Source organism: Aegilops tauschii, chromosome 1, assembly GCF_002575655.3.
Source record: "Aegilops tauschii subsp. strangulata cultivar AL8/78 chromosome 1, Aet v6.0, whole genome shotgun sequence".
In the NCBI taxonomy this organism is placed as follows: Eukaryota; Viridiplantae; Streptophyta; class Magnoliopsida; order Poales; family Poaceae; genus Aegilops; species Aegilops tauschii.
This window is the reverse complement of record NC_053035.3, coordinates 129,479,315-129,491,206: the sequence shown is the minus strand read 5'-3', so window position 1 is coordinate 129,491,206 and position 11,892 is coordinate 129,479,315. Positions and strand designations below refer to the sequence as shown.

General features: G+C 45.2%; 2 protein-coding genes across 2 annotated transcripts; both read right to left on the bottom strand.

Annotated features, from left to right (window-relative positions):
• Positions 1 to 6,923: 6,923 nt before the first annotated feature.
• LOC109784318 (uncharacterized) lies at positions 6,924 to 8,159 on the bottom strand. Its single transcript, XM_020342914.1, has 2 exons — positions 7,876 to 8,159; positions 6,924 to 7,389 (listed from the first exon to the last, which is right to left on the bottom strand). The coding sequence occupies exons 1-2, from the start codon at positions 8,157 to 8,159 to the stop codon at positions 6,924 to 6,926; spliced, it is 750 nt and encodes a 249-aa protein (XP_020198503.1).
• Positions 8,160 to 10,307: 2,148 nt separating this feature from the next.
• LOC141027821 (uncharacterized) lies at positions 10,308 to 10,996 on the bottom strand. The gene is made up of 2 exons (XM_073505279.1): positions 10,737 to 10,996; positions 10,308 to 10,686 (listed from the first exon to the last, which is right to left on the bottom strand). Exons 1-2 carry the CDS (start codon positions 10,994 to 10,996, stop codon positions 10,308 to 10,310), a joined length of 639 nt encoding a protein of 212 aa, XP_073361380.1.
• Between the last annotated feature and the right edge of the window lie 896 nt (positions 10,997 to 11,892).

Below are 11,892 nucleotides of genomic sequence, written 5' to 3'. Positions count from 1 at the left end.
TGTATTGACAGACAAATATTTGGAATGGTTGTACTGTAGGCAGGAGTGTTAAAATGATGTTCTCTTCAAAAGCCGAGGAGCATGTTGATAAAAAGGATATGGTGAGTAACGTTTTTATGTGTCGAATACTATATTTTGCGTGTTTGTTTTTATAGTGTTCTGTTTCTTCTTCTTATAATAATTTTATTTATTTTTCCGTGCTTTGAACAGGTCCTTTTTGCAACTTTTGATCCGCCAGATATGAGGGATGGCGTTGGTCATTATTGTGTAGTTGCGTTAAATGTGAAAGAAAGGCGGTTTGAATTTCTTGACTCGCTCAATAAACCTGGCAGCGCTGATGCAATCAGGGTTTTTTGGAGGATGGTTAAAAATATCAAGCGTGCATGGAAAGAAGGAAGCTCAAGTTCTGATGAGCCGCTAAATCCTCCTACACTTGATGGATTTGTGTTGAAACATGTCATTGTCCCAATGCAGCCAAATGGGTGTGTTCCGTAGAGCCCCTCTTCTCCATACTGCTCAAGTTTTTTTATTTCATTTTATGAAACTGATGTTTTTTATTCTTTTATTGCAGGCATGATTTTGGATTCTATATGTTCAATTCTTGCAGACTTGGGATGGTGTTCGAGTTGCTCAGTTTGGGGTGGAGCACATTGGCTACATCAGAAAGGCCATGCTCTATAGTTGGCTCACATCGAGAAAGTGTTCCCTTGATTTAACATCACTTTTAATTTTTGCAGATAAAGGTTGTTTTAGTGAACTTCTTTATCCTTCCTTTATTTTTTGTGTGTATTGCTTGCTTCCGGCTCTTACGGGCTTTTTTTACTAGTTTGTTTAGTTAAGTTCGTGATTTAGAATTGATGTGTATATTTTTTTTTGTTAGTGAGATGCATCTTATTTTTTGGGCAAGTGAGCTACATTGTTCTTCATAAGTGGGTTGCATTGTTGTATACAAGTGGGCTACATTGTTGTATACATTTTTTGTTCTGCATTGCTGTAGACAAGTGGACTGCATTGTTGTAGACAATTGTGCTGCATTCTATTCTTTAGTGAACTGAATTTTTTATTTTAATGAGATGTATTACATGTTTTTAGGTTTTGTATTTTGTGCTGAGTGTTTCCATGTTTTTTCTACATGGTTTTAGGTTTTGATAAGGGGCTTCATGAAGGTTGTACGTCACTGTTCGAGTCCCATGGTTCTGAGGTGGTTATGGAGGATTGTGTCATTGAAATCTCTCCAGATAATTCTGGTTCTTTGGCTGGAGATGTTTTGAACACAGTTGTGGCGTCTGGACCTGATGGTGGAAGTGTTTCTCGGCCTAGCTCTCCACGCGATGTAATTGATGTTGATGATGATGATTTTGTTACGCCGTGTCATCGCGCCACTATGGCTAGGAGTGCAGCAATTAATCGCCCTCCTGAGGATGACGTTGAAATATTTTCGAACAAGAGGGCAGGTGAGAGGGCTTTTAAGTTGAGATGCTCTATAGAGAAATTGAAGCCTCCAAGGTTCAAATATATTGATGAGGCGAGGAAAATAAAGGATCTTGTTCTAAGCAAAGATTTTGTAACCAAATACCACGAGTAAGTTTTATGTGTGTGCGCTTAATCCTTTTTGTGTGTTTTGTTTTTAATTTTATTTTTATTGATCCGATATCTGTATGTTTACTACAGGAATGCGCTCTTTATGGTGCACAGTCCTTTTGGTGATATTGATACTTACACTGTTGACTATATATATAATACATTTGGCAAAGGAGCTTTAATGGATTCGCATCTCATGGATTTTGTCATCAAGTACTGGAAGCAAGACCTTGAAATGGGTTTAGTTTACCATTCTGGTGAAGGTGTGCTACTTTCACCCTTATTTATCATGGTAAACGTGTGCTGTCATTTTTTCTATTGTACTGGTTTTTTATGTCCATGCCTGAATGCATTTTTTATTCCTTTTTTCATTTCCTTTTTTTGTTCTTTTTTCTTTGCAGTATGTTCTTCAGATGGAAACCTTTGTGACGAAAGATGATGAAGGAAACCCTGTGTTGCCAGTTGTGGATAGCACGTTTGTTTTACAAGATGCAGTTAACCAGTTCAAGGTTTTTGTCAGTGACGATGTAAACCTGTTGGATGCAAAACTGGTAAGTTCATTGTTTCCTGTCATTTATTTTTCTGGTTTGTTGCATTTATTTTTATAGTTATTTTTTGTACCAGTGGTCCTAGTGCTACGTGTCGAAATAACTTTTCATTTCATTTTTTGTTTTTTATGTGAACAGATTATGATGCCGCGCTCCAAGGATGGTCATTATTCCTTATACACGATGAACCAGCATCGCCAGACATTTGATATCCATGACACTAGGAAGTACACTGGCCATCCTGATGTCACGACAAAGTGGCGTAGTACTGATTACCACTCAGATTGCACTGAAGTGGTATGTCATTTTTTCTTGCCAAGTGCAGAGCTTTTTTGTGTTTCTCCTACTGCATTTTTTTATAAACTGCACATGCAATGTTAGCACACATGGAACCACACTTGTTTATGTAGTGCACTGCAACATCTGCTTGACAAAACTGCATTTTTCTCAGGCCCCCCATAATCCTTGTAAAAAAGGAGATAAAAGGAAATGACCTCACGTGCATTTAAAAGAGGAACTGTCTAGACGTTGAGAACAATTTTTGTATTTTTTGGTTCGTTTGAATAGTAATTTGATCTGTGGTGTGTGTTATTTTTACATTGTGCTTCCTTTTTTTGCCAGATGAGGAGGATGACTCAGTTGCTGAAGGCGATTTATGGTGAAAAAGTGTATAAATCTAAGAACCACTCTTACCCGATCGTGCCAGCGCACGGAGCAAACAAGTGTGGAACCTATGTTCTGAGGGTGACGCAGTTGTATGACGGCCAACGTCTAGTTGAGAAAAATATCAAAACCGACGTAACACCTTATCTGTTTTCTTCGTTTTCTTGTTACTTTTTCTTTATTATTTTACTTTTTCACTTTTTGTTCTTTATGACAACCTTTTATTTAATCATTGTCTGCATTTTTTTTCTTTTTCTTTTTTCAGCCTACCGTTGAAGATTGGAAGGCGGAGTACATGTTCGAGCTGCTGTTCAATTCTTCGAACATGTTGTGTTATGAAGACATGCCGCTTGAGCTACGAGAACTGATTGCAGACCTCGGGCTTACTTCCCTGTCGCAATCGCAGATGCAGTAACAATCTACTTGGTAAAAACCCTGTGTATGGACAAGAACTAGGGGTTCATGTTGTGTACTGTGTGGTGTCTAAGGTATATAATGTATGAAAAGACTTTTGTTTTTCTGTTGTTGTGATTTTTCGTCTGCTTTTTTACAGCAGTGTTTTTATGGACAAAATTGTATCTGTATGTGTATTTTATATAAATAATTCATACAGTACATATATGTGTATATTTTTATTTTTGTTGACTTACACGTTCTGTGTGAACTGGCATTTTTGTCACACTTATATGTATCTTATGTGTCCCATAAACTGCATTGCATGTGATGCCGAACTCCTTCGTCCAACAAAAACCACTGCATTTGTCTACAAGTTTGTGCTGCACCTGTTTTTTTGTTGCACCTTTTTGCTGCAGACCCTGCATTCATGTGTGTATCCTAGAACTGCATTGCTTTATGATACTGCACTGCTTTTGCCTAACCAAGTGCACTGCTTTTGCCTAAAGATGCGTCCTTCAGTTGGTTATTTTTTTATTGTTTGTATTGTAACGTATGGGGGGTTGGGCCCCCCCAGTTTTTTGGTTGTTTATAGATTTGTATTTGCTCTTTGTATTCCCTGTACTTACCGCACTGCGTGCATTAGCGCGAGGCAGAGCAGGTGGGTGGGAAGGGGGTCGTGACCCCCCCTCCCCACCCCCCTACGAGGCCGAGCCTAGAACGAGCCGAAGCAGGCGGCGATGCGGCGTGCCGCGGCGCCGCATGCGCAGGCGAGTCCTTCACACCCCGTCGCCTCCCTGTCTATCTTAGGGGTGTGGCTCCGGGGTTGTGTGCATCCTATTGTTGGATAAACAGAATGTCCGCACTGCGCCTGTCAACCAAGCGCATTGCATGCGTTAGCGCGAGGCCGAGCATGGGGGTGGGAGGGGGGTCGTGACCCCCTCCCCACCCCCCCCCCCCCCCCCCCCGCGCGGTGAGGCTGAGCCTGGAATGAGCCGTAGCAGGCGGTGACGTGGCGTGCCCCGGCGCCGCATGCGCAGGCGAGTCCGTCACACCCCGTCGCCTCCATGTCTATCTTAGGGGTGTGGCTCTGGGGTTGCGTGCATCCTATTGTTGGATAAACAGAATGTCCGCACTGCGCCTGTCAACCAAGCGCACTGCGTGCGTTAGCGCGAGGCCGAGCAAGGGGGTGGGAGGAGGGGTCGTGACCCCCCTCCCCACCCCCCTGCGAGGCCGAACTTGGAACGAGCCGAAGTAGGCGGCGACGCGGCGTGCCGCGGCACCGCATGCGCAGGCGAGTCCGTCACACCTCGTCGCCTCCCTGTCTATCTTAGGGGTGTGGCTCTGGGGTTGCGTGCGTCCTATTGTTGGATAAACAGAATGTCCGTACTGCGCCTGTCAACCAAGCGCACTGCATGCGTTAGCGCGAGGCCGAGCAGGGGGGTGGGAGGGGGTCGTGACCCCCCTCCCCACCCCCCTGCGAGGCCGAGCCTGGAACGAGCCGGAGCAGGCGGCGACGTAGCGTGCCGCGGCGCCGCATGCGCAGGCGAGTTCGTCACACCCCGTCGCCTCCCTGTCTATCTTAGGGGTGTGGCTCTGGGGTTGCGTGCGTCCTATTGTTGGAAAAACAGAATGTCCGCACTGCGCCTGTCAACCAAGCGCTCTGCGTGCGTTAACGCTAGGCTGAGCATGGGGGTGGGAGGGGGGTCGTGACCCCCCTCCCCACCCTCCTGCGAGGCCGAGCCTGGAATGAGCCAGAGCAAGCGGCGATGCGGCGTGCCGCGGCGCCGCACGCGCAGGCGAGTCCGTCACACCCTGTCGCCTCCCTGTCTATCTTAGGGGTGTGGCTCTGGGGTTGCGTGCGTCCTATTGTTGGAAAAACAGAATGTCCGCACTGCGCCTGTCAACCAAGCGCACTGCGTGCGTTAGCGCCAGGCCGAGCATGGGGGGTGGGAGGGGGTCGTGACCCCCCTCCCCACCCCCCCCCCCCCAGCGAGGCCGAGCCTGGAACGAGCCGGAGCAGGCGGCGACACGGCTTGCCGCGGCGCCGCATGCGCAGGCGAGTCCGTCACACCCCGTGCGCCTGTCAACCAAGTTAGGATGTGACGTGGGATTGTGCCGTTGAAGCCAAGTGAAAACATGCGCCGTGGTAGTGTTTTTGATTAGCTGGAAAAAATATTCATCTAAGCGAACTGCAATGCTTTATTGACAGCACATCTTTTGTCCCATACCGGACTGCACAACAGACTGTATTTTTTTTAAGTTGAGGGGGTACTGGAGTAACTTGCTAGTTGTGCGTCGTTGGGTTTTTTTTGGGTTGTGAGAATTTGTTGGGCCTTTGTTCGGGGAGTGAAGACGCATTGGGCCCAAGTCGGCCTGTGAGCACAGTTGGTTCCCGGTGCGTTGTGTGCAGCCTAATGTTTAGTCCCACCTCGCCCGCGGAAGGCGCGCACGACCTGTTTATAAGCGCTGGCGAGGCAACCGTATCGAAATCCTCTGGTTACTTATTTGGGCGCTTATACACGGCGTCCGTTGCTCTATGCTCTATGACCTGTGGGCCCATATGTGCCCGCCCCCATGCATTGTGACTCGGAACGACTCGCCTTCTATGGAAGCAGACCTACTACGAGACTGGCTGAGGACGGGTGTACCTGTGGTGGTCAATTTTTTTCTATGTATTTTCTATCTTAAGTATTTTTTTCAATGCAGGGGCGTACACTGCTTAGCAAACCATCCTTGCACTGCGTTGATCAGGGTCCTGTACTTCATGTGCACCCATTTCGTACTACACATGTTCGCACTGCATTGATCAGGGTTCTGTACTTCATGTGCACGCATTCCGTACTACACATGTTTGCGCTACATTTTTGTGCACTGCATGGGTAGCATATTTTCGCTCTTATGTATCATTTTGTCTAGTGTACGGGTGTGCACTGCTTTGTTGCTTCTATGTGCACTGCATTCGTCATAGTCCTGTGATGCACGTGTACACATTTTGCACTGCGTGCATGCTTCTTTCTGCCAAAGTTGTGACTGGTTATGCCAACCCTGCGAACTGCATCGCTTACATTTAAGTACTGCATCAGGTGCACTAATTCTGTGCTGTGTACTGCGCGAAAGTGCTTCTCTTGTGGTTCATTTTGAGCATGTACCGCACTTCATGCACACATATTGTGAACTTCCTTGTAAGACTTTGGAGAACTGCACACAGTTTTTAGAGACCTAATACGGGACTGGCTGTGGCCTTGTTGTAGCTGGGTGGTCAATTTTTTATCCTTATCTGAAGCATTTTTTTCTTTTGGAGTATATGTATGTCGTGGTAGTACAAATAATGTCATTTGTACTACTTGCACCAACGTTGAGTACTGCACTGCGCGTTCCAAGTCTTTATGTTGTGCACTGAATGAAAGTTGCGGCAGCCCCTTTGTTCTGCATTTGTGCATGTACTGCACTTCATGTATACACTCTGTGAACTGCTTTGTATTTGTTATGTGAACTGTATTCACGTTTTGGTACCACACATTAAATTTTTCAAAGTTTTCTGGATACTTGTTCTAACACAAACTAATTTCAGCGAAAACAATTGATCGGAAGCAAACTATGACACATAAGCAAACCACAGAAATAAAATTTAATGATAATTCTAAAACGACATTGTTTTTAGAAAATAAATGTTTGATATGAAGCAATGGACATAATCAAAAGCTTGCATACATGAAACAAAGAACAACACAACGACTAAAGTAAAGTGAAACTAAAACTTAGCCCTGAATTATTTGTAGTTGTTGTGATTACAGCCTTGTTCTTCTTCTGCTTTGCTTCTTTGTCTCCTTTTGCCCTGTCCAGTCCCATGATGACATCGTAGATGATTCTCCATGACTCATATGTTGCAAATGCATCTATTGCTGCATACTTGATAAGCTTTTCTGGCAGTGGGCAAAATCCCCACAGAGTATGGTCCTCCTTGCGGTTAATTTTTTTCTTCATGTCATGGTAGTGAATGTCTATCATCCTGCCGGCAACATCAGCCAAAGAGTCAAACTTCTTTTTCTTGTATGGGTCTCTCCATTCCAGCTGAATATCAATGTAGTTGTTGGAGTTGATCTCCAAACCAGATAGCTTCAGCTTGCTTTTGTCTCCTTCAATTGCGAATCCGACGAAGGTGTACTCACCATTCATGAGGAATTTGTCTAGTTCCATTGGCCTACAAGATGTTTGTATAGAGTGAATATAGTTTATTTTCTTAGAAGTACCAATGTTTTTTGTTTTGTCTGAAACTGAACTACAATATGAATATCTGAATCTGTTGCATTGAGTATTTGGTAATACTGTGTTCAGCATAACTAGTAAATCTGATAATATATTTGCATAAACAATGCATGTTTTGTGCATGATTGTATTCTTGAACTGAATTTCATACATGTTTTGTATAGTAATGTTGCAGTTTTCTATTGTCCAGTCAAATAGTTTGTATTTGGTAAAACAAAATAAAACTACGTGTATTGCTAGATCATATAATTCAAGAATTGAGCACATGGTAACATACATGGAGCCAGATGAAAACTGTCAATGAATTCATATGCCATGCTTTTCAAAAATGAAAACCAAAGTTTAAATATTGGCGACTGCAGTGAAGAAAATTTAAAATCAATATTGACAATCAATAGTACAGATTGATAGTTATTCTAACCTGTCTTTAGCTGCAGAGATGTGGTAGACAAGGCATTCTTTTTCTACGCATAGCTGGAGCACTGCTGCCCTCTGTAGCTTCAGGTAGTGCGTGTACTCGACATCAACACCGACTAGTTTGACGGGCATTCCGCCGAGCTTCCTCCTGAGCGTGGACAGCATCTTGTCCACGTCTTCACCCTTGCTTGTGCAAACGACGTGGAGCTTGTGGTTGCCGTGGAGGTCGACGTCGTGGAGCTCCCTGGTGTACCTGCAGCGCTGCTTGTAAAGAGGTGCATCCGCCATGACTCTCCTCTGCTCTCTCTTGTTTGTTCTGGAGAGAAGAGGTTGGTGAAAGGAAGTGTGGAGAAGAAGATGCAATGGGGTTTTTTGGGGTACGAAGCAGTTGTGTTTTCTCTTCTGCTCCCCTTTGCTCTCCTTGGCAGGATGTGGGAGAGGTGGAGCGGGGTGGTAGCGTGGTGGGGCTCTATTTTTAATTACGTGGCAACTACACAGAGGTTCTGCTATGAGGGGGCTCTGTTAGTGCGTTGGAAATCCGGAACGTCGTGTCCTCCTTTTTCGTGACTTGTTCAGGTATGCACGCAACTGTCAGAAAATGTGATGATTGTGTTTTCTATGAATTTTCCTATTAAGTGCACTTCTTTTATATCAGAACATAACTGCGTACGTCCACATAGTGTACTGCATGGAAGTGAAATTTATTCTTCGTGCACTGAATTATATCGGATTAGGATTGATACAGATGTACGCACATTTAGTTTCTTGATGGAGTTCTTTCATGCAGTTCTTTATTTTATAACGGACTGCTTTGCTTAACTAATAGGGTTGCATTCTTCATTTTAGCGAGACTGCAATGCAGTAGAAGGGGAACTGCATTTCAGAAAAAGAATATTTTCTGCTTCCACGTGGAGAACTGCATTGTTTGGCGTCGCAGACTGCATTTGTACGTTTACTTCGGGCTTTCTGCGTTTTATTTATTAATAGCGAACTCTAGTTTCTGGCAATGCCACGCACATTTTCTTTTGTTGTTGTTATTCATTAAAAAAATGTTTCTAATTTTTCTTTGATGTTTTATTTTTCGAAGTTATTGTTTTTTCTTAGTGGGCCTTGTTGGGCTGTGTTCGGGGAGTGAAGACGCATTGGGCCCAAGTCGGCTTGTGGGCACGGTTGGTTCCCGGTGCGTTGTGTGCGGCCTAATGTTTAGTCCCACCTCGCCCGCGGAAGGCGCTCCCGACCTGTTTATAAGCACTGGCGAGGCAGCCGTATCGAACTCCTCTGGTAACTTATTTGGGCACTTATACACGGCGCTAGATGCTCTATGCTCTCTGACCTGTGGGCCCATTTGCGCCCGGCCACACGCATGGTGGCTCAGAACGGCTCGCCTACAGTGGGCGCAGACCTAATACGAGACTGGCTGTGGCCTGATGCACCTAGGGTGGTCAATTTTTTTTCTTTTGTATTTTTTATCTTAAGTACTTTTTTCAACGTAGGGGCGTGCACTGGTTATCAAACCACTCGTGCATTGCATTGTTCAGGGTTCTGTACTGCATGTGCACGCATTCCGTACTACATGTTCAGGTCTCATTTTTCGTTTTCATGTTTTTGCTCTTACGTAATCTTTTTTCCAATGTAGGGGAGTGCACTGCTTAGTAAACATACTTGTACTGCATTGATTATGTTTCTGTACTGCAGGTTCATATATTTCTGCACTACATTTTTTTTCAATGTAGGAGCGTGCACTACTTACCAAATCATCCGTGCATTTGCCATTGATCAGGGTTCTGTACTGCATGCGCACGCATTCCGTAGTACATGTACAGTTCTCATTTTTTGTTTTCATGTTTTTGCTCTTATGTAATCTTTTTTCCAATGTAGGGGAGTGCACTGCTTAGTAAACATAACCCGTACTGCATTGATTATGTTTCTGTGTTGCAGGTTCATATATTTCCGCACTACATATACAGGTCACATTTTTTCCTTTTTGTGTTTTTGCTCTTATGTATTCTTTTTTATCAAATTTAGGGGCGTTCACTGCTTCGTTGCGTATGTGTAAACTTAATTCGACGGAGTATGTACTGCATTGGTACACAACTTGCATTGCATGCGTCCTATTTGCACACTGCATCTTATTTTCGTTTTGCACACTGCTCGAATCTAATGATTCATAAGCAAACAACAGAAAACAAATTATCACAGGCATTATGTACGACAAGTTCATCATGAGCAAACTAATTTCAACAGAAAGCAATCTAACATAATCAAAGTTCACATCATTACAAGCGATTCTGCATGGCAAGCAAACTAAGTTCAGCAAAAGCAAATGATCACAAGCAAACTAACGATACGTAAGCAAACAACATAAATAAATTTGATGATAATTCTAAAACGACGCTGGCATTGGTGGCTCTTTGGCCGGCACCATCTTCTTCTTCACTAGTCTGCGTCTCCCCATCCCCAGCTGCTCCTGGCGCGCTTCTTGGGGGGCTCCTCCTTCTCCAGCTTTGCACGGCGAAGCCCGTCCTGGGTGAGGGTGATGCGGTTCCATATCTCGTACGCTGCGTAGGTGTCCTTTGCCGCGTACTCGATGTGCCTCATGGACAGAGGCAGGGTGGCCCAGCGCTTGTGCTCGTCGTCAGTGATCTTCTTCTTAATGTTGTTGTAGTAGTCGTCGATGAGCATGCCGGAGACGTCTCCAAGGGAGTCCAACTCCTTGGTTGCCTTGGGCACCCTCCACTCCTTCTGGATGTCGACGAAGTTGGCGACCTCCAGATTGACGTGCTCTAGCCTTTTTTGTCGCCGTCGATGGAGAAGCCTGCAAAGGTGTACCTAGGGTTGGCAAGGAAATTGTCGAAGAGGGTGCACCTTTCAGCGGCGCTCAGTTGGAAGACCAGCACCGGGTGTTTCTTGCCGATGGAGAGTTGGCAGAGGGCGGGTTTCTGCGTCACTTTAGGCTCGTTGTTGTCCTCGAGATCAATGCCGACGATCTTGTGGCGCTGGAGGCTGAGGTGGCGCTCGTACTGCGCGAGGGTGATCGCCACCTGCTTCTTGTCGTTGGTGTGGATGACGTGCAACTTGGTGTTGCTGTGGGCCTCCATGTCCTTGTACTCATCGGCGAACGCCATGGCCGGTAGTAGGGCTTGGTGTTTTGCGTGGATGAGAAGGCCTATGGCAGGGGTCTGAATTTAAGGGGAGGGCGCGGGGTGGGATGGCCGCATCGGATGAACTGCATGATCTCGCTGACGATGCGGTTTGTATAGATCGTGGGTTGGTGTTGCGTCTGTGATCGTGGGCTTGTGGCGATGGAACCGCTCCGATTGGTGGTTGTATGCGATTGTGGTGTTTTTTAACGTGGTTTTTTTATTTTTGATCAGTATATTTTTTTACCACCACTTTCTGTGCGAACGGGCATTTTGTGACGTTTATATGTATCATGCGCGATAATGAAGCTGCATTGGTTATAGTTCTGCACTGCATCATGTGCAATGGAGAACTGCATGTTGTCTACAGGTGCTTACTTCACAGTATTTTTTGCGTGTCCTTGCTGCAGCCCCTGAATAAAGTACAATGTATTCCACAATTTTACGACTTTTTCACTGTGTTCTATACCGTGTATTTATTCATGTAGGTAATCCGGAACTGGATTGCTAAACCGTACTGCTTCGTGTAACGAAATGCACTGCATCTTTCTAGTGCTGTGTACTGCATCTATTTTTTTGCCTGTACTTACTGTAGTCCCTGTACGGGAGGGGTTGGGGGGCCATTTTTTCGAAGTCATTGTTTTTTCTTAGTGGGCCTTGTTGGGCCTGTGTTCGTGGAGTGAAGACGCATTGGGCCCAAGTCGGCCTGTGAGCATGGCTGGTTCCCGGTGCGTTGTGTGCGGCCTAATGTTTAGTCCCACCTCGCCTGCGGAAGGCGCGCTCGACCTGTTTATAAGCGCTGGCGAGGCGGCCATATTGAACTCCTCTGGTTACTTATTTGGGCGCTTATACCCGGCGCTCGATGCTCTATGCTCTCTGAC